Source organism: Hirundo rustica, chromosome 18 (assembly GCF_015227805.2).
Source record: "Hirundo rustica isolate bHirRus1 chromosome 18, bHirRus1.pri.v3, whole genome shotgun sequence".
NCBI classification, from domain to species: domain Eukaryota; kingdom Metazoa; phylum Chordata; class Aves; order Passeriformes; family Hirundinidae; genus Hirundo; species Hirundo rustica.
In genome coordinates this window covers 9,540,370-9,565,560 of record NC_053467.1, presented here as the reverse complement: position 1 = coordinate 9,565,560, position 25,191 = coordinate 9,540,370, and the positions used below count along the sequence as shown (strand labels likewise).

Genomic DNA, 25,191 nt, shown 5'->3' with positions numbered 1-25,191 from the left:
AACAGAATGTAAATACCCCCATTGAAAAGAATCCTCAGTTCTTGTGTTTTTAACACAGTCTGGGGAGAGCTCCCTATCCGAGTATCGTCTGGGACACAGTTCTCCTGCAAGATAAATGCACACATGAAAGCATTCAAAACATTTGAATTTGCTTATGTGCTTTTCTCTGAAAGCAGGTGGCAAAGTAAACACATTGGTGGTCAGATCCACTCTCCTTGGTCTGGACTGACATCCAAACAATGTCTGGACCGACATCTAACAAACTGGCTACAGAATCGAGCCATTTCTGAGGCAAGTTGCTGCCTCCCTCCCCCCAAGATAATAGAGCATTTTCCCAGATGGAAGGAACCCACTTGAAAAACAAAAGGTCTTTGAAATGTCAGCTGAGGCTTGCTTGGCCTGCGCTGTGTGCCCACAGGAAAACGATAGAGCCTTTTTCATTCTCCAGCTGTAACACTCACATCTGAAGCAGCAAGATGATTAAGAGATGCAGCTCTAGATTCCTGCTCTCCTATTGATTTCCAGCCTCTCCTGTGGAAGTCACTTAGCCTGGCTCCATCTCCAGCACAATGAGGATAAAAGCACTTTCTGGGCTGAGCACGAATCCAGGCTCACGAGAGGTTTGCATGTTCCAGTAATGGGGATCAGTAATCGAACTTGAACAAGCTTCAGGCCAGTCACGGGAGAGCTGTGGCTGGCAAAAGAATCAGGACATTGCATCCACATGGATGGAGGCTCCCTTGGCTCTGTGGGCACCACAGTGCTGTGGGCAGTGTAGATGCTGCCGTGCATTCTCTGATTGAACGCTGCTATTAGTGCATTTATTACACCAATGTTTTGTGCCACTTCTCCTCCAAACCCCTCCTTGTCTCCTCTAGCATGGAAGAGGAGAAGGTCCCCCAAGTGATAAATCTTCTGTGCTAAGAGCTTGGGCAGTGAGCCTGCCTCTCCCAAAGTCCTCCCTCCCAGCTGCTCCCTGCTCTGGTCACACCAGGCTCTGTGGGAACCCGACGTTCCTCTGGCTGTCGGGACCTCTGTGTGTTCCCAGTCTCCCTCTCACAATGCAACTTGTTCTGATCTCTCACGTCACAACATTTTTTGATCTTTAGATAATTACAGAGGAATTACAATTAGTGCTGTATCCAAGACTTAAACAGAAGGCAAAAGTTCCTCTTTACCCCTTTCAGTTTTAACCCCTTTGCTCTCTGTGCTACAGGTCTCATGATTCTCAGCTGAAAACACTCCAAGACTTTAAAGAGTCCTGTGTGCACCCCAAAGAGCCAGGAAGATGAGCCACCCTTGGCCTGTGTCACTCCTGTGAGCAGTGTCGGACCCCCAGTGAGATAATCCATGACCAGGGAAGTGTGATGTCCCAATGCCACTTAGGGAAACGGAGAATTTGCCAGAGGGAGGGTGAGATAAGGAGCATTAATCCAACTTACAAGGAAGTGCAACATCCAGTTGCGAGCTCTCCCCTGACCTCATCGAGCACGTCTGCAAGGGCTGCTCCCAAGCAGGATCTGGGACAGGCTCAGCACCTAAAACAGAAAAGGAACAAGTACCAAAAGCCCAGCTCACCAAGCCTTGGTGACATCCACACTGGCTGTGGAGTCTGCCACGACTGCTCTTGTTCTTCCCTCGCCCTGGATGATGGCAGTGCCAGCACGTGGCTCTCAGGATCTCCACGAATATTTCCCAAGTTCTGTACCTTAAACAGAGGGGGGTGACACTTCCCTGTGCACACGGCACTCACATCTCCCCTGTGTCCCCCTTCCCCTCCCCACGCCACGTTAGAACCTGTCCAGACAATTTAGCAAGACAAGCCAGTCTGCTGGTGACTCTCACAAATGTGTTCTGACCTTTTTTTCTTTTTTTTTTTTATTACTTCCCCACATTTTGTATCTAATACAGGAATCCTGACGTTTAAAAAAAAAAAGGCTTTGAAGTGGTGACTTCTGTGGTACCTGCATCTTGTGATCAGGATTCTTCCAAACTCAGAATGGCCAATCCAGCTCTTTGCTTTCTTCTCTTTTCCACTGCATAAGAGGAAAAAAAAAAAAACACCAAAACAACAACAACAAAAAAAAACAAAACAACCCCCCCACACACACCCCCCCCCAAAAAAAAAAAAACCCACCACACCTCCTTATTTGCCGTGACGGAAACAAGAAGTAACTCATCAAAGGAGGAGAGCGCAGGTGTAAATCCCACCTTCCCTTCTCCAGCATTCCATTAGCGGGGCCGCGGGACTCTGTGCTGCCAGCGCCTCTCCCTGCTGGCGTAGGAGCGGGTAACCCAGCCGGATGATCCAAAGAGCAGGATTTAACAAGCGCGGCGAGGAGGCACCGCTGCGTGCGCAGGGATGCTGGCCCGGCTGTGTGCAGCCTGCTCGGGGCACCAGATGGCAGCATTTATTGTTTTATCTACATAAAACATTTATCTAAACCAGCCGGCACCGGCACTTCAGCGCTCGACACTTCACGTGTTAAAGCTCCTGAAGGTCGGGACGAAGCCTCCTCCTCCACCTGCTCGATACACTCGGGAAGGGTAACAAAAAAGAGCAAAGCAATGTCTGTGCCACATCTCCCCCCTCCTTCTACAGGAAAAAGTGGTTTCCTTGCTCTTAGAAGCCCTTGCTGTCCTTATTACTCATTCACCTTTTCCCTGCAAGGCTGTGGTCCCTGAACAGGCTTCTGGTTATCAGGAATTCCAGTGAAGGATATAAAGATATTTAACAGGTTTAGCCCTGAAAAGACCTTTTTATTTTCCTGTAGCAGATTTAAAATACCAGACCTATCAGTGGGAACAGGCTTTATCTGAGAGGGAAGAACTTTGCTGGAATTTAACCTCTGAGCCAGGGAAAAGCCTAAAAGCTCTCAAAAAGTACCAAACCATTCCCACGTGGAGTGGGAGCACACAGGATGCCGTGGCTGGGAGAGGCCCTTCTGGGCACAGCACTGGTTTGTTTCCCAGCTTCTTCACCTCTGTTTCCCCTTTAAGGCTTCAGCACAAACACCCAGGGTGGAGATCACAAACCAACATCCCTCACACCGTGTTTTCTGCGCTGGGAATCATTTAAGATCAAATGGTCACACTCTGGACTCTGGGTTTAGAGTTAATGACTGAGTTGAGCTTGTTACTGTCAACTTCAGTCACAGGATTGTCAGGAAAGGGGGGCCAATTCCTGATGTATTCTTCCCAGCAAACGCATCAGCACAAGGACTGTCTGGCATGGCCAGCCCACTCTCCCCAGGTGTGACATATACTCAGATCCCAAGGAATACCTTGGGATTTAACTACTCCCCTAATTGCCACCTCTCTCCAAAGCTGTATTCCCGAAAAATCACTTCAGCTATTTCTTTATGTTTGAGACACCTTCTCTCTTGACCAGAAAGCCTCACAGCTTCCACACAGAGCACCTCAGCTTTTGTCACACCCAGCACCCAACTGCTCCAATGTTGAAGAACACAGATCCTGACATTTCCAAGGGCTTCAGCAGCACACAGCAGCTTTTCCAGCCCGAGGAGCAGCTTGCCCTGACCTCACATCCATCGTGGCTGCACCCAGCCTGCCCCAAAGGCCACTGTAGCAGAGAACAAGAACTCCCTGTTTTCTCCCACCTCTGCTGATCAAACAGGCAGTGAGCTCAAAGGATTGACCAACATCGTTGCATCAGTCAAGCTGCAAAAATAATTGTGTTACCCAAGTTTTGGGTGTTTTATCAAGGTTTCCTTTTAAAACCATGGTGATTGCCCAAGCAGCAAACATCCAGCTGTTGCTGTTGCTCAGAAACTGGTGGGTTGTTTTTTTTTCTTAAACACAAGGCACTGTCTCCCTGGTTTTGTTTGTTGGAGGGCTTTGTTTTGTTTTTAAATTTTTTCCTGCTCCACAACCCCACTTCCTGTCTGACAGCCCTGTTTCAAAATCAAATTATGCTGATCCACAGGGACAGCTTCAGGACATTCGAAAACAGCTTTTCTATTTCATGTTTGGGTTTTATTAGAACTTCCCACTAGGCCCCTTGGAAAAGAAGTTGTTTTCCCCCGAAACGTGGTGCCTTTAAAATTATTCCCCTGCAATGTCACTCGTGTGCTTTGAGTCCTAGGGATGATCCACCATCCACCTCCCTCCAAAACCGTGTTTTGAAGATGTGTGTTTTCCTACTACCTCCCCAAAATCAATCATCTTCACTGCTGCAGGCTTCAAACTCCCTCACAGGGGAATATTACGGGCGCTCCAAGGCCCTCATGCCGCAGAGGGGGATTAATCCAGGCAGATATATGTGTCCGCATGGAATCTGCCTCATGGAGATGGTATTGCATGTGGCTCTTTTTCCAAAAGTCCTGTGGTGCACATCAAGTGATCTGGGGCCAATGACTTCAGCACTCACATGAGGATTACTCATCTAATTAGGGGGTTTGCAGGCGCTGCCCCGGCGTTCCTGTGCACTGGTAATGTCATTGCACTGACTCCTGGAATATTGGTCATTTAGCCACTGGCTCGGAGGTTTGTTTTCCTTCGTGTTTTCCCCGGTAGATTTGATTCCCCCCGCCACGGCACCAGCGGTGTTAAGCACATGAATGATGCACAAACGCCGTCAGGTTTAGGATGTCAATGCCGTAAAAAGAGAAAAACAACTCCTCAAAGCACTATTTAACCAAGGAAGTGGAGAGGCTGACCGACTTATTTGCCAGCCAGCGGTGTCACCATCACTTTTCCCCGCCCCATCCCGTCGCGCACACCTTCCCTCAGGCCACCCGCGGCTCCCCCGGCAGCCGCTGCGGCCGTGTCCCCCCGGCAGCCGCTGCGGCCGTGTCCCCCCGGCAGCGCCGCCGCCGCCGCGCTCCGCGCCCGTCTGATGCAACCACAACATCACCACGTGGCCACGCGCGGCCCTTCCGCGCCGCCAGCCAATGGCAGGCGGTTCCGCCGCTCCGGGGGGCGGGCTCTGCCCGCCTGCTCCTCATTCGATAGGTCGTTCTGCGCGTCCATCAGCGGGGGGCGAGCCAATGGGCGGCGGCACCGCCCGTGCGGCGGCGGAGCGGGGCCGGGGCGGGCGCGGGGGCCGCAGCGGCCGAGGCGCCGCGCCCGCTCCATGGAGGCCGCGGCCGAGGCCCCGGGGGCGCCCGCGGCGCTCAGCTGCTTCTCCTACAACCAGGACTGCACGTAAGCGGGGCGGCCGCCGCGGGGCGGGGGGCGACGGCGGCCGGGCCGAGCCGGGCGGGGTTGGTCCGGCCCCGCGGGCCCGGGGCGGGGCGGGTCCCGGCGCCTCCGTGGCGCGACAGGTCCCTGCAGGGATGGTCCCCACAGGGGTGGCCCCTGCACCGCACACACAACACGGGCCGTGGTCGGGGTGCTTCATCCCAACCGGAGCGGCCCCTCCGGGCGCAGCCGGCTGCCGGTGAACACCCAACCCGGGTGAGGCGGAATTCAGGGCGATCGCCGGGCTTTGCCTCCCCCGCAGCTCGGGAAGCGCTCGGGGATGGTCAGAGCGGCGGCGTTTCCCCGGGGCTTTGTCTGCTGAGCGGTGTGTGGCCGCTTGGGAGGCGGCGGCGTTGCCCAGGGCCACCAGAACGCCCCCGGAGGCTCTCGGCGAGCTGCCCGTGCCGGAGCACCGCCCCAGCCGGGATAACAGCCGCGCTCCTTGGAGCCTCTCGGCCTCTCTAACCCGTGGTTTACCTGCTCCGGTTTAAGAAGCGTTCCCAGCCGGGACAACACAAACCTCCCGAAGCAGCGAGCCGCACGCGGATGTGGCAGCCGTAGCCCGGAGCCGGGATCGGCCCAGATCGTGGGGAACGAGATAAGAATCAGAGATATCAGCCTCAGTCACACCTGGAAATGCCGCTTCCTTTGCGTTAGTGCGCCCGAACAAAGGGTGCTTTGAGGGATGTGGATGTGCTGCTGATGGGAACCTGCTGGACACTGCCGTCAGTACAAACGCTGTGCGTTGCAATTATGGGCTGGCTGCTGGTTTAAGACCTAGATCTTGCTGCTTACCGCATCTGGAATTGGGCAAGAGACAGCGCTTGACAAGACTCTGCCCACTACCTTTAACAGTGAGAGCAAAGCTTCCACAGCCTGGAAAGTCACTGTGTCAGTACAGGTGGATCAACCCCTGGCTTAGGAACCAGCTCCTTTTGTGTCTCACAGGTCCTGTCTGCATCCTCCCACGTAGATCTGTACCTGTTCCTTCATCCAGCAGCCACAGGGCCATAGGAGAGGATGAGTTTGCTCTCTCAGAGGGATACTTTTCTTCTATAGGCTGCAACAGCCTCAGATGGAAAACTGGATTCCTGAGTTTGTTACTCTGTATTATTTAGTTGGAAACTGAAGTTATGCCAGGAACTACTCATTTCCCCAATGTCAGGGTTTAATCCCAGCCAACTCCTCACTCAGTGAGGTGGAAAGAGAACCAAAAGGGTAAAAGTGAGAACATTTATGGGCTGAGATAAAGACAATTTAATAATTAAAGCAAAAGCCACATATGCGAGCAAAGCAGAACGAGGAGTTCATTCCCCACTTCCCACAGCAGGCAGGGGCTCTGCCATCCCCAGGACAGCAGGGAGGACAAAGGCCATCTCTCCAAATGTCCTCCTCTTCCTCCTGCTTTCCCCCTCTGTATCCCCTGAGCCTGACACTGGATGGCCTGGGATGTCCCTGGGGTCAGCTGTCCTGGCTGTGTCCCTTCCCAGCTCCCTGTGCCCCCCCAGCCTCCTCACTGCAGGGCTGAGGAGCAGAAAAAGCCTTGACTGTGCAAGCACAGCTCAGCAGTAACAAAAACATCCCCAGGTTATCAACCCTGTGCTCAGCACAAAGCAAAAACACAGCCCCATGCAAGCTAATGGGGCAAAAAATTCCCGTCCCAGTCCAAACCAGTACTCCATCCGTGCAGGGGCTCTTGCTGTCACCTGGGGGGCTTCAGCTCTGACCCAGCAGGTTTTTGCTTTGTCTTTGCAGCTCCCTGGCAATCGGAACCACAACTGGATACAGACTTTTCTCCTTAAGTTCTGTGGAGCAACTGGACCAGGTCCACGAAAGCAGTAAGTCTCCTATTTCCCTGAGGAGGAATATCGACCAGCAGTACCATAAATCTGTGGGAGTCCTTCACCTTTGTTAGAGCCCAGCTTCTTTTCCACTGCTGTCATCCTGACAGCAGCAGTTTGTGCTGCAGGCCAGCATTCAGAGGCAGTTTCCCACTAGAATGGTTCAGGTACACGGGCAGCAGCCCACAGGCTTCCAGCACAGCTGCTGGATAACTCCCAGGCTTTTAATCCAGTGTGGTATTTACAAGCAAGATGTTTTTAACAGGTTTTCCATGTAAAGAAGGTCATTCCCAGCAGGCCTGCAGCTCTTAGCTGTGCTCACAGCAGCGTGCAACACACACTGAGCAGCCCAGAACAAGCCTGGCCTCATGGAGCAGGGACTCCAGGCTGCTTCAGGCCAGAAGTGCTTCAGCTGAGATGCACTGAACATAACTCTTCCCAGCTGGATATGTTCATCCAGTGGATATGTTTTTCAGTGGCTGCAGAAGGAGTCTCAGCAATCAGACACAGCTGCTTCATCTGGAGCAGGGTCCAGGCTCCTTTCCCAGAGCCAGGCAAAGGGAAACAGGTCCCTGCTGGTGACACACTGAGGGTGATGGCTGAGGCACAGCCAGTCCCACGTGGCAGTTGTGGGGCAGCCTTTGTTCCTCCAGCACAGCCCAGCCCAAGCTGAGCATCACTCAGGGCTGGGCACACTGGAAATTGCAGTCTCTGGGGATTTAGGTGCAGGGCCTGCAGGACCAGTGCACTGGTGCCTTCTCCACACAGCAGGAGTCATCCCAAACACCGTCACCGCAAGACACAGCAGCCACTGCTTGCTTCCACTGGGAGAAACCAGACACCACACAGAAGAAACACCAAACCACAGCCAGCTCCTGCCTCACCTTCCCCAGGAAACTCCCTGAGCAAAGTGAGGGCACTCCTCCCTTTATATCCCCTTCCCAAGGATCTAGTGCAGCTGGAGGGCCTGAGGATTAGCTTCAGCTGGGCTCTGCCCAGGAGAGAGGGGCACAGCAGCACTGTCAAAGAGAGCTGGTTCCATTTCTGCCTTCAGGGGGAGGTCCTTTAACCCCTTCCTGCTCTGACCTAATTGCTTTGTGCCAGGCATGAGGAATTTTTCACCAAAATGATGCTGAACACCTTAGTACAGAGCCTTCCAACCCGATCCCCTCTTGAGCTGAGTCTCATTGCTGCAGTCAAACCAAGCTGAAGGCTCTGCCTTGCTCTCCTTGTGTGCCCAGATGAAATCCCAGATGTTTACATCGTGGAGCGTCTGTTCTCCAGCAGCCTTGTGGTTGTGGTCAGCCATGCCAAGCCACAGCAGATGAATGTCTACCACTTCAAGAAAGGGACAGAGATCTGCAACTACAGCTATTCCAGTAAAATCCTGTCCATCCGGCTGAACCGGCAGGTGAGAGGGGTTCTCCAGAGTTACCCCACTCTGCTGCTTTTGCTTTTGCAGCTGGGAGCAGCCTGGGGAGGTTTGCAGGGAGGCTGTGAGTGGGATTGGAGGGGTGGGTGCCTGTCCTCTCCTCCCAGTCCCATGTGAGAGGCCTCTGGGTATCATCTGCCACCGTTTTCTTCAGGAAAATGAAGCCAAGGCCTTGTTTCGGTGGCAGTTACACAAAGGCTTTTTGTCATCTGCCTTCTTGCCCGTTCAGGACACAGCTCTGCCAAAAAAACACCTTTTCATGTTCCTCCCTCCCTTGGATTCCACATCCTGACTTGAGGCCCACCTCTGCCATCTTGGTTGCAAATGAGACCTTCAAAGTTGGTTATAAAACCTCAGGAGTAACCTGAACTCTCTGGATAAGGCAAAAAGCTGCTTTCCAAATACTGCTAGCAGCCTTGTTTTGGTTTTAAAGGTGTAAAACCCACTCAGGCCACTTACAGTGAGGCTTTTAGAGTGTTATTCTCTGATGTGACACAGCCTCGTGCAGCCCTGAGCTCTTTTGGAGGATTTTAAGTCATCTTTTCTTTTTGTCCATAATTATTTTCCAAGTATATGCCCTAAGAAGCAGAGGACATTTTACAATGAAGAAATAAGCAGTCTGGGTAATTGTATATAATCAACCTCTCCTCAGTTAGCAACAGTGAGACCTGCAGTGAGGCTCTCTGGGCTGAGCTTCCAGTAAAGCTGTCTCTGACCAGGAGTTCCTGTACTACAATTAAATCTGTCCTAAATTGATTTTTTTCACTTAAGCTTACAGTGAAACTGGCAAAGGAGGGACTTCCTTTGAATTGCAGATAGATGTGTGTGTGTAAAAATAAACTGGGAGGTTCTGCTGAGCAGCTCTTGGAGATTGGTGTGAATAAAATAAGTTCAGGCTGCTCTGGAGCTGCCTGGAGGTGATGCACAGTCCCAGCCTCACATCCACGTTTTTTGGCTGCATTATGAGCTGGGGTTCAAATCCTGGGCTGAGCTCATCCTCTGGCTGTGCCACAAACACACCTGCAGGGATTTGAAGATGCCACAGATGTTTAGAAGCACAGAACCCTGGCGTCATTTAGCTTGGAAAAGCCCAAAAAGTCCAACCATTCCCCAGCACTGCCACAGCCACCACTAAACCCTGTTCTAAAGTGCCACATCCCCACATTTTTTAGATCCCTCCAGGGGTGGTGACCCCACCACTACCCTGAACAGCCTGTTCAATGCTTTATAACCCTTTCCATGAAGAACGTTTTCCTCAAGTCCCATCTAAACCCTTCCAGTTTGGGTAGGTTGAAGAGAAGTCATTATTTCAGTCTACATTCAGGATTTAAACTGGTGGCCATCAGATTCTGCATGTGACACTTGAACTCTTGCTTGAGCTTCTGTAGGAAAGCTGCACTCCACTGGAAGTTCACAGAAGGACAAATCCCAGACGAGGCATTAGCTCAGGAAAATGGTGACAAATTAACCAGGAGCAGGTCTCAAACAAAAGGTGCATGTTTCAATCTGATCTCTCTGTGAAAAAGTCCTCATTGTGCAAACAAGCAAAGCCCTCAGTTGTTGTTGTGGGAATTCTTAGTTCCGAGCTCTGTGCTAACCCTGAGGTGTGTGAAGGTAAATCCTGATTTGTCTCGGGGGGGATCAGGCTGTGCTCTGGGACTGCTGGGGAGCTCCTGGCTTTTCATTCACTGCTGAAGCCCTGCTGAGCTCTTTGGGGAGGTTCAAGGTGTTTATGTGGCTGTGTCCAAAACCTTTTCAGTCCCCAAATACGGCTCAGTTATCTGACCTGATCCATTCACACTACAGAAGGAGCTGGTGGGCAGTAACCTTTTGGACAATTAGCAGTGCCTTGACCCTGTGTAGCAATCACAGCACCTTCTCTGAGGCTCTGTCTTTGTGCACAGTGAGGATAAACCCCATCCCACTGACCCTCACATGGCCACAGGGCTGCGTGGAGGCCAGGAGGGGTGAAGCAGCCCTCTCCAGCTCCTGCTGAGCTTGTCCAGACCTCCTCTGCCTCTTCACCTCCCAGACTTTCCTGGATTTTGTCCCTGTGGGTGCCAGCATCTCTGGCTGCTGCTTTGCCATCATCTGGAAACCTCCCTTCACCTGGACATCAAGAGCAGCCCGTTCTGGGAAAGCACATGGTGGCTTTGCCCAAATCAGCTGTATAAATATTCCTCTGCTTGCAAGTGGATGGCTCTTACTGTAGAAGAGGCAAACTCTTCCTGGAAATGCAAAATGGCTCTGACACAGCCCCAGATGCTGTGGTTAGCAGGAATAGAAGTGGGAAAGAGTTTGATCTGAGAGTAATGGTGGAGCAAGGCAGAGATTTTTAATGTGGGTGTTTCAAGTTAGTGACTAAGCTCCACATTTAGATACTAAATAAGTGGCCTTATTTCTGAAGAGGTGGAGGCTTCCTGGACATGGATTCGGGTGCTCCAACTTCAGGATGGATGGGGTCTGGGCTTGGGCTTTTATTGGGATCTTTTTAGTGCTTCTGGACTCTTGGCACTAAGGGAGTGAAGCTGTGCACTTGCTGGACTTACAAAGCTCTGCCCTTCAGCCAGACCCAAAGCCTATTCCCAAAAAAAGCCTCAGTGCAAAAAGCCTCCGTGGTGACACGTAGGGATCTGGACCAAGCTGAGACACAAAGCTGAGTGGCCACAGAGATGGTGGCCCAGGGCTAAGGTTACAGCATCAGGCTTCCTTTTGCCTTTCTGCCTTTCCTCCCCGTGGCTTGGCGGCTCCTCTTGGCCAGGTGGATGTTCCTGGCAGGGTCAGCAGAAGAGGTACAAGCACCTGAACTTGGGAAATCCCAGCCCCTCAGCCAAGATGGTGCAAAGATGACTGTCCCCGAACAAATGTGTCTCAGCTCTGTGTTTATGCCGGGCACATAAAGCAGAGTCTTCCCTGCTGACACCAAATGGGAAAAGAAACACTAACGTGCCGGACAGATGAATTAAGTTTAGCAGCAGTGGCAGACCCAGCACCTCAATATTGTCTTCCAAATCAGGAAGAAGTCAGGGCAAAGGGCCTGTATTCCCATCTGGAGGCACACTGACGAGCAGGATTGCAGCCTCCCTGCTGCCAGGTCTTTGTGATCAAAAAGTAATTTGTTATGAGCTGCAGAGAAGAGCTGGGGTAGGGATAGATGGCAATCAAGGCATGTGGTGGGTTGTACCCCAGATGGGTCTTCCTGTTCCTGGGCACGTGCAAGATGTAGAGGAGCAGAGAAGTCGCAATGTTTTTTCTCTCTAAAGCAAGACCAGATGCAAAAACTCTCAAAACAAGAATCATACAAACCCAAATGTGAGAGGGGATGGAGGAGAGATCACGTTTCTGTTCCATTTCAGTGTGTGGGAGATTCCTGTTGAGTTTATGTGACAGCAAAGGTTTGGATTTGGGAAGTGTGGGAGCAGCAGCCAGAGGCACTGCTGATGGGGTTCTGTGCATGTCCCCTGTGTCCTTGCAGAGGCTGGTGGTCTGCCTGGAAGAGTCGATTTACATCCATAACATCAAGGACATGAAGCTTTTGAAGACTATTCTGGATACACCTCCCAACACAACAGGTGAGCATGGCAGAGCTGTGTGAAAGGCAGCTTTGTGGAGCCACGGCATTGTGTTAGGATTTAAACCAGCATGTGGCCTGTGCATCCTGATCCAGCACTGGGAAGTCAGAAATGCATGGAGGCAGTCAGGCAAGCTTGGGAGGATCACAGGATAAGCTGAGGTGGAAGGGACTCGCAAGGATCACTGAATGCATCTCCTTGCCCTGCACAGCACCATCCCAACAATCCCACTCTGTGCCCAGAGTATCGTCCAAACTCTCCTTGAGCTCCCTCAGGCCTGGTGCTGTGACCCTGCTCTGTCCTGAGCAAAACCCTGCCCTGTCTGGAGCAAACCCTGCTCTGTCCAGAGCAGATGCATCAAAGGAGAGCAGAGATGGGCGGAAGGGTCTGACTTCCCCTTGGGGCCAGCTCCCAAAATGATCACCAGGGACACAACACACAGCCAGGCACAGCACCAATCCCTGCCAGGGAGTTCCCAGCAGCTGCCACCTGACATTATTCCATGCAGGCTGCAAAGCCGAGGGGCAGGGCAGGTGGCTGCAGCACGGATCCTGTGTGTGTGGCACAGGGTGAATCCGGCTTTCCTGCTGCTGGGAGGAGCTATTTTTGTCGGCAGAGAGGGAAGCTTGGCCGGGTGCCCGCGTTCTGTGCCGTCCTGCTCGGGCTGCAGCGTCCTTTCATGGCTGGGTGCTTGGGAAGCTGCTGATGTGCTCACGCTTGGCCTCGGGGCTTTCAAGGGATGCTCTTCCAGCAGCTCCCCTGACCTACTTCAGGTCTCACCAGATGGGCTCTCTGTGTGGATTAAACATGCTAAATGCAGCAAATATAATTAAAGTTTAAAACCTTCCCAAGTAGGCCTGGCAGCAGGGTAGGCAGGGATACCCAGGCCTGGAACTGTTCTACAGTGGCTGGAGGATCAGGTCGTGGTTTAAGAGCAGCAGCAATCAGCCAGGGCAGGACTGGGATGCTGCAGATCACAGGCTTCATATGGACTTAGTGTTTTAAACCCTTTTGACTTTAGCAGCTGTCATTGGAATGAGCTGAGTGACAAGTGCAGTGCCCTGTTGTCCCTGGGCCATCTGCTTGACCCCAAGGGCGCTGTGTTCCAGTAGCTCAGGGCAGTCCAGCCCCAGTGCTCTTTGTGTGACTCGTTTAGGAGTGGGGATGTGGCACGTGGAAAATGTGCCACCCCCTAAAGTGTGTGCCCTGGGCACGGTGACACCAGCACAGGCAGGACCAGGACTTGCTGCAGCCACACTGGCTGGGCACAGTGAGATCTCTGCCTGTTCCTGGGCAGCACTTGGCCCCTGCTCCAGCCTCCTCCACGTAGCAGAGGAAAATGCCGACGTGTCCAAGACAGTTGTTTTTCATGTGATTCACGTCAGGGGCAGGATTTGAACCAAGGAGGTCACAGTGCTTGGGGTGACGTGTGTGCTGCGGGGGCACATCTTGGGAATGCCTGCAGCTCCGGAAACCACCTTGCATGGCTCCCCCCAAGCCCTGGACGTGCTCCGACCTGCTGGCATGAGGGCAAGGCCTGGCTTCCTGGATGCAGTAGCATTTTTCCCTGCTCCTCGGGGAAGCCGCCTGTGACGTGGCACTCCCGGAGGTGCCATCTGAGCAGTGCCAGCCTGCCTGCTCCCTCCTGAGCCCACCGCTGCCAGCACCAACCCTCACCATGGCCGGGGGGCTGCTGAGGGGAGACAAGCATCTTCCAAGGCTCTCCGTGGCACCGTGATCCCTGTTCTCTGTGTGTCCCCGAGGTCAGCCCAGTACACTCGCATGTGTTTTCCCCTGGCCTGCGTTCCCGGCCGCCTCTCCCGGCCAGAGGAGCAGAGGGAGCAGAGGCAGCGGGTGACTCACCCCGGCGCTCAGAGCTCGCTTTGTTTGGCTCCAGCCTCCCCTCATCCTGTCTGAAAGGGCTGTGCTGATCCCCCCGTGCTGCCTGAGCCGGGGGATCTCCGTCCGGAGAAGGTGGGATGCTCGTCGCAGCAGCAGTCTCTCTGGGCTATCTTTGCCTTTCTCTTATCCCTCTCTCTTTAATTGCCTTTTAATTGCCCGCACTTTGCTGCCGCCGTGCTCCTCGTGCCTGTCCCGGTGCGCCGTCCCTGGCACGATGTGCACGCCTGCGGATGGATGGCGAGCGGATCCCTGGGGCCTCTGGCTGATCCTGCAGCTCCTGGCTCCGCTGCGGTCTCTTTGTTTGGTTATAAACAATGACCTAAAACGAGAGCTCCGGCCGATCCTTCCCCGCTGCTGCTGGGCGGGGGCCAGGGCCGTGTCCTGACACGGGGCTTGCACGGCACGGCACGTCCGTGCGTCTACGTGCGGTGTGTGTCCGTCCCGCTGGCCCGTGCGGGGGCCGCAGCAGCGTCCCCGGTGCCTTTCACCCCGCGGCTTCCTCCGCACGTGGGGTTAGGTGGGACCCCCGCCGCGGGGCAGGAAGCTCGGGTCGTGCCGGAGCCCTGAGTCGGGTTTGGGAAGGCTGCGAGCACACGGATGTGGGGCAGGAAGGAGCGAGGCACGTTTCGTGTGTGACAGGATTCACCGGGCTGCATCCTCAGCCAGCAGCGGGAAGGAGCGGCAGGAAGAGATGCTCTTTTCCGAGGTCACCTGGGGGACAAGCGGGTGGATGTACCCGCACACGTATCCATCCATCCATCCCTGTCTCGTCCTGTAATTCCTGCCCGCTTTGAAAGGAGCAGTTGGGAACCTTTATGCTCATGTTGGCACAAAACCAGATGGCTCTTGCGGGGAAGAGTTCCCCCTGTGCCTAAAATTTCGCTACGTTCACGTTCCTTGTCAGCCGGAAACTCCCTGCGCAGTTGGCGCATTTCCTTTGTCTTTCTCCGCTTCCCTTTTCCATTCAGAGCAGAAGGAAATGGCACTCCCTTCAGCCAGGCTGCGACAGGGCTGCACCCACGCTGGGCTGCTCCTCTGAGCTTCCCACCCGGCACCCACACCCTGTGCACATCTGGACGTGTCCAGCTGCGGCCGGACAGGAGCGCTGTCAGCCCTCGGACCCACACGTCCTTTGCTGTTTCATGCACCTATCTGCAGGGAGATGATGCAGGAGGAGAGCCCAGAGCGTGCTGAAGAGCCGGATCTGGGTTCCGTGTGCCCGGGGAGGGTGGCGGGGCGCAGCCGCCGTTCTGTCCCGTACCAGCAGATGTCCCCACGGCCGAGGTGTTCCCGGCGCCGCACGGCCCCGCTCCCAGAGCGAGCCGGAGCCTGAACCCCCCGGCCGTGCCCCGTGCTGTCCTGCCCCCACTGACAGCCTCAGCCGTGTCCCTGTCCCCCTGCCAGGTCTGTGTGCTCTCTCCATCAACCACGCCAACTCCTACTTGGCTTATCCCGGCAGCGCGACCAGCGGAGAGATCGTGCTTTACGACGGAAATACTTTGGTAAGTGCGAAGCTCGGCCTTTGGATACCGGCAGGGGCTGAAAACAAACAGAGCCACAGCAAAGCCAACGGGGCCCTTGGGAAGGATGAATAAATACGCTCCACGGAGCTGGAGTGCGAGGGAATTGCCTGGGAGGCACATCTGGACGTAGCCCCCTCGCTCGGAGCAGCCAGCCCTGAGATCGGGACGTGCATCTCCCAGCACAGGATACTCGGGGAAACGTGACCCACTGCCCTGCAGCCCCAGGCCGCTGCCAGTCTGACACTGGGGTTGCTGTGGGAGCGTCAGCAGCGTGTCCCGTGGGAATGATGTGACCAGCGTGGGTCAGGGCGGGTTGGAGCTGCTCCAGGCGCAGTGCAGGACCTGGAGCAGCCGCTTTGCCACATCGTGGGCTGGAAGGGATGCCAGACCCAAAGTCACAGCGAGGGAAGAGTGTCGAAAGTCCCCTTAGGAAATCTGTCCCTGGCTGGATGCAGGGTCATGATTATCTGCTGTTTATGCCAGGGCTTTGGGTTACATAAGGCTGGTGGCTCCCTGCGTGCAGCGAGAGCTGAGGATCTGCAGCAGGGGAGGAGCGGAGCTCAGGGAAAAGGCGGCTGCTGCAAGAGGTGCTGCGAGGGCTGGGGCTCCCTGCAGGTACCAGGGCGGTGTCGCTGCTGCAGGACTTGCTGTGCAGCACAGAGAATTGCAGGGAAGCCGGCTCTGATCCTGACAGAGAAGGGCCAGGCTTTGGAGAGAGTGCAGACGCAGTCCTGAGCCCTGGAGAGGCAGGGAGCTGAGGTTCCCTGCCCCTGAGGTGAGCTCTCTGTAATCACAGTGGCTGTAATAGATGAGGAATGAACTCAAGGCAGGGCAGAGATAAACTGCTGAGGATGTTGAAGGGATACCATCAGCACAAGACGATCCTGTGAATCCATATCAGCAGGTGTGGATAGGGTGCGAGGCAGGAACGCCCTGCTCTCACACAGTCCAGGGAGCAGCGTGTCCCTTTGCACTCACATTCCCTTGTGCCCTACAGAAAACAGCCTGCACCATTCCTGCCCATGACGGGCCTCTGGCCGCTCTCGCCTTCAACTCCACCGGCTCCAAATTGGCCAGTGCTTCTGAAAAAGTGAGTGTGGCTGCAAGTACCCTCCCTCTGCATCGGCACCCGTGGGCTGCCCCTTCTTAAACACAGCCAGCACACAAGGGCTGCTGACTTCTCAGTGTATCGGGATCAGATTGAGCCCAGCTGGCAAACAGGAGGAGCCTTTGCACATCCTGAGTTTCCTGGGTGTGTCAGGGAAAGGGCTCGGGCTCCTTGGCCTACTCCTATGTGATATTTCCATTTGCATTTTTTGCAGGGCACAGTCATTCGTGTATTTTCCATTCCTGGGGGGCAAAAACTCTATGAATTCCGGCGAGGGATGAAAAGGTCAGTTCATTCTTCTGGCAGTGACAAGTACACAGAGGGTTCCCGGAGCCAAAATGTAAACACAGGGACACAGGGCAACGTCAGATCCTGGTGGCTTTGGCATCTTTTGCAGGAGGAAAACAAGAGCAAACGTATCAGCTCGAAATGTCACTGTGCCAGGCTGTGCCCAGCTCATTGATTCCCTTCAGTGTGTCACACAACAGGGTGATGGCAGGGAGACAGACGTGGAGTCACTCCATTTACCCTGTCCTTTCTTTTTTCTTACTTGAAACATTGAAGTCCCCAAAATTGTTAGAGACCTCATTCCTGCTGAAGCAGTGCAGGAGCTGCTGTTTGTATCCCACTGTTCAGCACTTTGGATCCTCCCTGGTCTCTGCAGTACCAGAAGCTGCAATGAGGCTGGCACAGATGTTCCCTCCACAGGCAGCTCTGTGAGCAAGGACATTTCCACCTCTCTGGCTGGTTGTCATTAGCTCGAGGCTACCCCCAGCCCTGCTGAGCAAAGGGATTAGGGAATTGCTCATCAGTGAGCCCACAGGCTCAGCAGCAGCTGTGCAGGGTGATCCTCACCGTGAATGGGTCTCCTTCCTGCCCATCCACTCCTCTGTGAGCCAGACCCAGCAGTTCCCCTTGTGTGATTACTGTGGAAGTGACCAGTGCTGTCCTTGCTCGGCTCTAGGTACGTGAACATCAGCTCCCTGGTGTTCAGCATGGATTCCCAGTTCCTCTGTGCTTCCAGCAACACGGAGACCGTGCACATCTTCAAACTGGAGCATCTCACAGACAGGTGAGGGTTTGGCCTGGCTTAACCTGCCTGCCCCGGGGCTGGCTCTGCTTCAGAGGTCTGTGTTTACACAGCTGCTCTCCGTGTCCTCACCACGTACTCTCCATGAGCAATACCAGCTGCAAACTGTGTCCTGAGGGACTCCTTGGAAAAGGCACACACTGCACCCCTGCTGTCACGCTCTGCAGGCCTCTCTGGCTTTATTAGGTGCCACTGTGCCCTGCTTCCTGCAGCCAGGCTGGTGCACAATGTCCAGGTGCTCCAAAAATCCCTTCACCCGTGTGAGATCAGTCTGTTCCCGATGTTTTGTCACGCTGATCATGGTAACCCCACTGATGCTGCTTTGTGACCCCCCTCAGCCGGCCAGAGGAGCCTCCAACCTGGAGTGGTTACATGGGAAAGATGTTCCAGGCTGCTACCAACTACCTCCCTGCCCAGGTGTCGGGCATGATGAGCCAGGACCGAGCCTTTGCCACCGTCCGGCTGAACGTCTCCGGACAGAGGAACATCTGTGCCCTCTCCACGTACGTGCTGACCCTGCTGAGCTCTGCCCCTGGGGCCGGCCCAGCCTTGTCTCGGCCCCCTGCCCGCAGAGCACATGGTGTGGGTGCTGCTGTGTCCGTGTGTGTGAGGTTTTTGGCCTCAGGATGCTTCTCCCACCAGGATTCAGAAGCTGCCTCGGCTGTTGGTGACGACGTCGGATGGACATCTCTACATCTATAACCTGGACCCGCAGGACGGAGGGGAGTGTGTCTTAATTAAAAATCACAGGTAACTCTGCCTCTACTCACACCTCCTACGGAGGCTGATCTTCTAAGAAGGGAAGGGAAATCTCACCTGGCAGCACAAAATGGAGCTGTAGGAGCAAGAAAGTTAGAACTGGGTTTGTGATTGGAGATCCCTGATCTGACAGACGTGGCTGGGAAGCACATCAGCAGGCAGGGACACAGGGCTTCTTGCAGGAGAAACCAGAGACATCTCAGATGCCAAGGCAGCTGTGGGACATCCCAGATTAGGCTGGGCAGGCTGTGCTTTCGGAGATGGCCCCAGCAGCAGAGCTCTGACCACTGTGGTGGCAGGAGAGCGGAGCACCTTCTCCAGATTGGAGTGGGCGCTGGAGAGCTGACTGGGGGTAGGATGGTGTGGAGTGACACGGTGAGCTTCTGTTAACAAAAGCCCGGTGCCAAAGCAGAGGAATTTCTTCCTGGAAGGGGTTGTTAAACTTTGGAAGGGGCTTCCCAGGGAGGTGGTGGGGTCACCAGTCTTGGAGCTGTTCAAGAATGGACATGGCCCGCAGTGCTCTGGTCTGGGTGACAAGTTTGTGGTGATCAGTCAGAGGTTGGGCTCGATGATCTCAGAGGTCTTTTCCAACCAAAATCGTTGTGGGATTCTGTGAAACCAGAGCCTCCCCCGCCACTGTTCAGTCCATATGCAAATCCCATTAAGCACGTAACCCCCCCCGCACACATCTGGGCTGCTTGGCTCCAGATGTGAGGCCTTTGGGGTGGGGTGAGATGTAACATGTGCTCCAGGCCGGGAGGTGGCTGCCGGCCAGGAAAGTGCCAGCAGCTTTTGGAAAAGCCACAAAACAAAAGCACTTCAAAGCTGCGCTGTCCAGCGCGCGCCGCCCGCAGCCCCCAGCCTTGTCATGTGGGCTCCTCTGAGCATCAGAGGGCTGAAAAGGGCCCTTGGGTCATGAGTTACATTACATCATACGATATCTCCGCTCAAACTCTGTCCTAAACTAGCCAGGGCTGCTTTTCCCATCTAGTCTGCTCCTGTTGGAAGCCCTTCGGAGCCCCCTCTGTGATTAGAAATACTGTTTGCCTTTGTAACCTAAAGCTTTTGTGGTCAATCTGTTCCCTTCTGTTCCCGTGCCAGCATTGTCCTCCAGCCGAAGTGGTGCTTTCCCTATCTCCTTCTTCACCCCCTGCTTTCCTCGTGGAGCACAATGCTCCCCTGTCCACAGCACTGCTGGGGCTGCTGCATGCGGCGATGGGGATGGGTGATGTGCTTCGAGGAGATGTGGATGCATGGGCTTGTCTTAGCTGGAGCTGGGGAGGAGCAGCTGGGGTCAGAACTAACTCTTCTCCCCTCTCTTGATCTGTACAATTAGTCTGCTTGGCTCAGGAAAGATGGAGGAGAACAAAGAGAACGACCTTCAGCCTCCTCAATCTTATGCAGCAACCGTAGCCAGACAAAGTACAGTGCCTTCAACTTCGACCATGCCAGGTAAGCACCACATCTGCCCTTCCTCAGGCAGAAGCCACAAAACCACCTGGGGCAAAGTGGAAGGCGTCCCACTTTCCAAGGGTTCATCCAGGATCACCTCACGTGCGCTGCACTCTGGGGCAGCAGGACTTTGGAGCTCACCTGCTTCGTCCCCTGCCACAAAAACAGGGCATGAGTTTTCTGCTCTGTTCCCTGTGCCGGCTCGAGCTGTGCCACAGACAGGCCCAAGGCAGAGCAGGAGCCACTCTTTGGCAGACAGCAGCTGCTGCCAGGTGGTTTCCAGGAGTTGTAACTGTAGGTGTAGAAGTCAGGGCTCACTGTTTTTGTGGTGAGATTGCCTCAGAGTCTCTGAAGCTGGTACACCTTGCACTAAACTGCTGCAGGAAAAGACTGGGTGACTATCTCATTGTATTCCCAAGTGTAAGATCCACGTACAAATGCAGATCTTACTCTGAAATTGGTGCTTAGGTGCATGGCAGGAGGAGGATAGCTGCTGCCATCCATAATCCATAGTGTCCATGGAGACACCTTCCTCTTCCTCAGGCAGCCTGAGGAAGCAGCTCAGTGCTAAAAGCGTGGTAACAGCGTCTGCTGCTTGTTTGCAGCCTCCTCCCATCCCTTCCTGCAGTAACTTTGTGTTGTCCCCTGGCCAGGTTACTCGGAGGACGGCGGAGCCCTGCGGGGGGAGGTTATCCCGGAGCACGAGTTTGCAACTGGACCGGTCTGTCTGGACGATGAGAATGAGTTTCCTCCTGTGAGCATTCGGGACCCCTAAACCTGCAGTGCAGCCCTCATGCTAAGAAGGAAGTAGTAACCTCTCCCAGAAGAGATTCCATTGCCCCTCCTTGTCCCAGCTCGCTGTGAAGCCTAAAATAACTGAATGGGTTCTAGGGACAGTGCCAGGAAAAGGACACTAAACAGCAGCTGGGGATGGGGCAAAAATGATCACACCTAAGCAGAGATAGGTCTGAACAAACTCACTGAATGCTGTTCAGATCCAGACCTAACCTCTGTGCCTTGAGCAGATTTCTAACAGTATCAGGAATAGTTTTAATTGGAACAATTTAGAAATAAAAACTTAATACCCCGTTGCATTTTCAGTCAGTTGTGTTAGCTCGTGGAATGCAACTGGAACATACCTGAACCTCACCAGTCTCTTAACTTCCAAGGTAACTGAGAAGGAAACTTCTTTTCCAAGTACAAAGATGAAAGGAATAACAGAGTTTTGAACCATTTTATGATTTTTATGTGGCACTTTCTCAGTTACCATTGGAAGGAGCTAGTGGATTTTTCAATCTAACTTCAGCCTGGCAATGTCTTTCTGGCTTCTTTTCCTATTCCACGCTCATTAATTAAGTATCTAAGCCCTAATTGGACAAATGTTGGTCTGTGCTATGATCTGGTTGTAATCATCGGTGTCCTCATAGCAGTAACGCAGCAGAATATTGTAATGGATTTCAGGTTGCAGCCTTGGCAGGCTTTTGGAATTCCTTACTTCATTTTTACATATCCTGCTCTTGGAGCTTTGCCTGAAAAGGAGGAAGTACAAACCTTATCCCAGGATTCGTTCCATGTGCTGAGCTGACCTCTGTGAGGCACCTTCCTCTGAGCTGAGGCAAAGTGTTACTTAGATAAAAGGAGGCTGGCTCATGACTCCCTTTGGGCCAGCACCACCAAAACCCAGCTCAACTCACAAAACCCTCAGATTATTTCTTCCCTTACCTGCAACATTCCCTGCTGCAAACTGGGAGCAGGAGTTTTCCCAGTTGTCCAACTCCATTACTCAAGAAGGATATTTAAAATGTCTCCCTCTGCGTGCCCACAGAGAAGGTGATGGCCCAGGCCCCTGGAAGGAGCAGCAGGGACAGAGAGAAATCCTTTGTTTCCTTCTGCTAAACCTGCTCTTGAACTCGTGGTTTGGGGACAAACAAATGCCAGCAGGCAGGAATCACGCTGCTCCTGAATGAGGCTTCCTGCTGGGACTGTGCTGGATGAAAGCAGCCCCAAACCCCTGCTGTACCACAGCAGGTGCTTTATGAAATGAACTTTGATCCCTCCAAACCCCATCATTACCCTGACAGAGCAGTGACATGTGTATTGTTAGGGAGGAGGTGGTGTGGGAAGGTGCTTTCCAAAAATCCTCCCCGATAAGGAGCCAATGGAGCTTCCAGACAAAGCCCCTGCTCTGGGTTTGGGGTTTGCCCCTCGCAGTGGGAGCGCTCAGGATGTTTGGATGCTCTGGGTTTCGCTGAACTTGGCTGTTTTCCTCAGCACTTGAGATCTCCAGTCTCGGTGAAGGGGGTTTCAGGCATCGGTCACTCCTGTGCAGAGAAGGAGGGAGAGAAAAACCTGACCTTATCCAACAAAAATGTTTTGACAGCGTTCAGCTTTGCGGAAACATGGGAAGGGTTTTGTTTGTTTTCCAGTGTGCAACAAAAAGACTTTTAAAAACCTCAAAACTTGTGACAAAATGGAATATTCACCCCGCAGCCCACGGTATGGCTTTGAACTCAGACATGGTTCTGGAGAAACAGCAGTGCTCAAACCCCACAGTTTCTCCCCATTTTGAAACCTCTTGTCTTCCCTTGACCTCAAGCAAGACTTCAGAGGCTCAGCTGTTAAAGACTGAGGAAAACCAGCTTCAGCCTGACATAAAATCTGTCAAACGCTGCCTGTTCATTAAGTGGAAGGAGGGACAGATCGGAGAGGAGATGAGGAGCCCAAGGAGGACTCGTAAAAAGCGGCCTCACAAGAGGGGACGTGGATGTTGCTGCTGCTGGCGCCAGGATTGCGGAAGGAGGTTAAACCGGTTCAGACAATTCCTGCGTGGATGGGGTGGACTGAGCACCCCCAGGTCACTGCTGATCTTGGGCAGGAAGGACTCAGGTGTTCCTGAGGGGGACAGGGGGCTGCAGCCATGGCTGCTGTGCTGGATGTGCAGGGAGGAGGCTGCAGAGCCCTCAGCCTGCAGGATCAGAAGATTTTGCGGGGTGGGAAGAGCAAACCCAGCTCTGGTTGCAAAACTGGCGATTTGGGCTGTTCTCTGGTCGCCTGCCTGAGCAGCCCCCCCTGTTCTGTGGCTGTAGCAGGGAGTGAGATTTGCAGGGGTGCTTTGGGGCAGGCAGGGCACTGCAGTTTTGGGGTAGTGCTGTGAGGTTTGGCAGAAGAAATCCTGCAGGGTTCTGCAAGCAGCACGGCCTGTGTGCAGCTGGGGAGTGCAACCAGAGGATCTTCCCAAAAATGGGATTTAGTAGGAGGGATGATTTCTTCCAGCAGATTGGTCAGTGCTTTCCAGGCATAGGTGATCCATCCTGCATTTGGCTGCAGGGCCCAGAGGTGAAGGTTTTATCAGGAGAGCCATTTCATTAAGTCAAGTGAGACTGCAATCAGCTCTTCAAAGGCAGCTTCCCCTCAGTGATACTCCATCACTCTTAAAAACCATCTCTTTCCCATCAGTTTTTGGCTGCTCCAAAACGATTTGGACAGTTTCCTGTGCTGCCAAAGGATGCTGCTGACTGCAAGAGGGAAAAAATCCAGGGGGATATACAACAGGGCAGAAATCACAGGGTCCACACACCCCTCTGCTGCTCCAGACCACAGATCTGGATACAAGGAACCAGGCTGCAGATACAGCTCTGGCTCTGGATTAGCCCAGATTCCTCCTGGCTGTTTGCTGAATGGTGCTTCCCTCATTCTCTTGTGTGGATATGGACACTTAATTATTTTAAGTGATTATTTTTTAACAGCTGGCTGCTAGTAGAGGAAAGGCTACAGATTTTCCAGCGAGGCTCTACTTGTAATTATGTTTGATAGGGGATGAGGGAGTTTGGCAGAACCTGGCTCCTGCCCTTGTAGCTCAGACTGGCATTTTGGGCAGCTGGGGTTTGCAGGATTAAGCCCAGCTTATCAGCACATTAGCTGAGGTCCCTTGGGAATTGTGCCATCCAGTGTCAATGCTTGTGCCTGGAAACCTGGCCAGTGATGGTCCAGCAGCTCGTGGAGAGACAGGCCTGGGAGGAGGAGCTGGCAGAGGCCCTCTGCAGCAGGAGCTGTGGGCTTCACATCCCTCCCAGGTCTCGTCTGGCAAGGCTGGAGCTGGGACAGGTCTGCCCAAGGCTGCCCAAGCCTCATCCAGGAGCAGGGACATGTTTTACCCAGGGTGTCTGTGGCAGGAGTAGCTGAGGGGAGGTGAATCAGGGTCCTGCTGCTGCCTGTTCTTCTCTGCTCCTGCTTTACTCTTGCACTCACAGGCTTTGCTGGTGTTTAGGCTGGGCTTTCCCTCCCTTAATCCTGTCTAACATGTTGGAGTTTAACTCTGGGATCCATCCGGAGCGACGCAGGGATGCGCAGCACAAACCTTTCCCTCCAGCCCCGCCAGAGCTGAGCTTTTGGGGAGCCCTCAGTGAGGCAAATGCACTCCCCAAAGCCTGGCTCTGCTCAGCCCAGTGCCAGCCAGAGGCCAGGCACACTTATCACTGAGCCAGCTGGTTCCTGTTCCCAGGACTGCAGATTTGGGGAGGGGGAGAGCAAACAAATAAACCTCTCACCAATCTGCCTTTGAACGGAAAGCAAAACACTGCGGGACATCCCCTCCCCCTGCTCCTCCCGAGGGCGTAAAACCAACTGGAAACGCTCCCTGGTGCTGGGAAAAGTAAGGCCCTTCTGTTTTGATTTTGGTAGATAATCTTGTGCCGTGGAGGTCAGCCGGGCAAGGCGAAGAGGTCGTGAGGAGAAGCAAAACGTCCACGCTTAGGACAGCTGCTGGGAGGTGCTTTGGAAAAGCCAGGAGTTTCGAAGAACAGGTCTGTGAGTCCCCGAGATGAGAAAAAAAAAAAATTAAATATAAATTAAGGTGGGCCACGCTTTTTCTTCTGTGTAAGTGAACGCCTGGCCCTGTTAGGCCCTGTTTTAATTTGTGGCTGGGTGGGGTGTCAATGTACTGTATGCACAAGGCTCTATTTAACAAACTCTATTATGTTAGAACCACAGTGTAAATGCTAATTTAATCAGATTTGTATGTAACCAGAATTTTATATACCCGTTTGTCCCTTTTCTAATTTATGCTGGTTTATGTGTATAAATGTACTTATAGGAAGAGATATTAAACTTATGTCTTTGTACAGTATATACAGACTATTTTAACCCAGGCAAAGTATTTTTGCAGTGATATTAGAGAAGATGCCATTTGCTATGTTGAAAGACAGAATAAAGTCACAGTCTGTCCCTGGCAGCTCCTGCTGTTCTTTTTGGGGCCCTAAAGGTGTCAGTCTGGATTAAGTTTGGGGAGTGGGAGGGGTTTTGGGGGCTGCG

The 25,191-nt window shown here is 53.5% G+C and overlaps 1 protein-coding gene and 1 long non-coding RNA gene across 3 annotated transcripts; one reads left to right on the top strand and one right to left on the bottom strand.

Moving 5' to 3' along the window:
* Window positions 1-481: 481 nt before the first annotated feature.
* On the bottom strand, window positions 482-2,038 carry LOC120761038 (uncharacterized). Its single transcript, XR_005703538.1, has 3 exons — window positions 1,965-2,038; window positions 1,443-1,538; window positions 482-694 (listed from the first exon to the last, which is right to left on the bottom strand). It is a non-coding gene; the product is annotated as an uncharacterized LOC120761038 (long non-coding RNA).
* Window positions 2,039-5,055: 3,017 nt separating this feature from the next.
* Window positions 5,056-25,111, top strand: WIPI1 (WD repeat domain, phosphoinositide interacting 1). Of its 2 annotated transcripts, none has more exons than XM_058422881.1 (13): window positions 5,056-5,166; window positions 6,958-7,040; window positions 8,285-8,454; window positions 11,951-12,047; window positions 15,354-15,451; window positions 16,470-16,562; window positions 16,795-16,865; window positions 17,545-17,652; window positions 18,009-18,173; window positions 18,313-18,420; window positions 19,766-19,881; window positions 20,535-20,635; window positions 22,308-24,555. In XM_058422881.1, exons 1-13 carry the CDS (start codon window positions 5,096-5,098, stop codon window positions 22,938-22,940), a joined length of 1,914 nt encoding a protein of 637 aa, XP_058278864.1. In that variant the 5' UTR covers window positions 5,056-5,095; the 3' UTR covers window positions 22,941-24,555. The 2 variants fall into 2 exon arrangements, with proteins under 2 accessions (XP_058278864.1, XP_039937710.1); XM_040081776.2 differs by lacking the exon at window positions 22,308-24,555 and adding an exon at window positions 24,562-25,111 and having other exon boundaries at window positions 5,074-5,166.
* The last annotated feature ends 80 nt before the right edge of the window (window positions 25,112-25,191 follow it).

Excerpts from the sequence above, each read along its gene's own strand:
- WIPI1 (XM_058422881.1), top strand. The coding sequence starts at position 5,096 with ATGGAGGCCGCGGCCGAGGCCCCGGGGGCGCCCGCGGCGCTCAGCTGC. Across the intron at positions 12,048-15,353 it reads TACACCTCCCAACACAACAG|GTCTGTGTGCTCTCTCCATC; the intron begins GTGAGCATGGCA and ends TCCCCCTGCCAG. Across the intron at positions 18,421-19,765 it reads GTCTTAATTAAAAATCACAG|TCTGCTTGGCTCAGGAAAGA; the intron begins GTAACTCTGCCT and ends CTGTACAATTAG.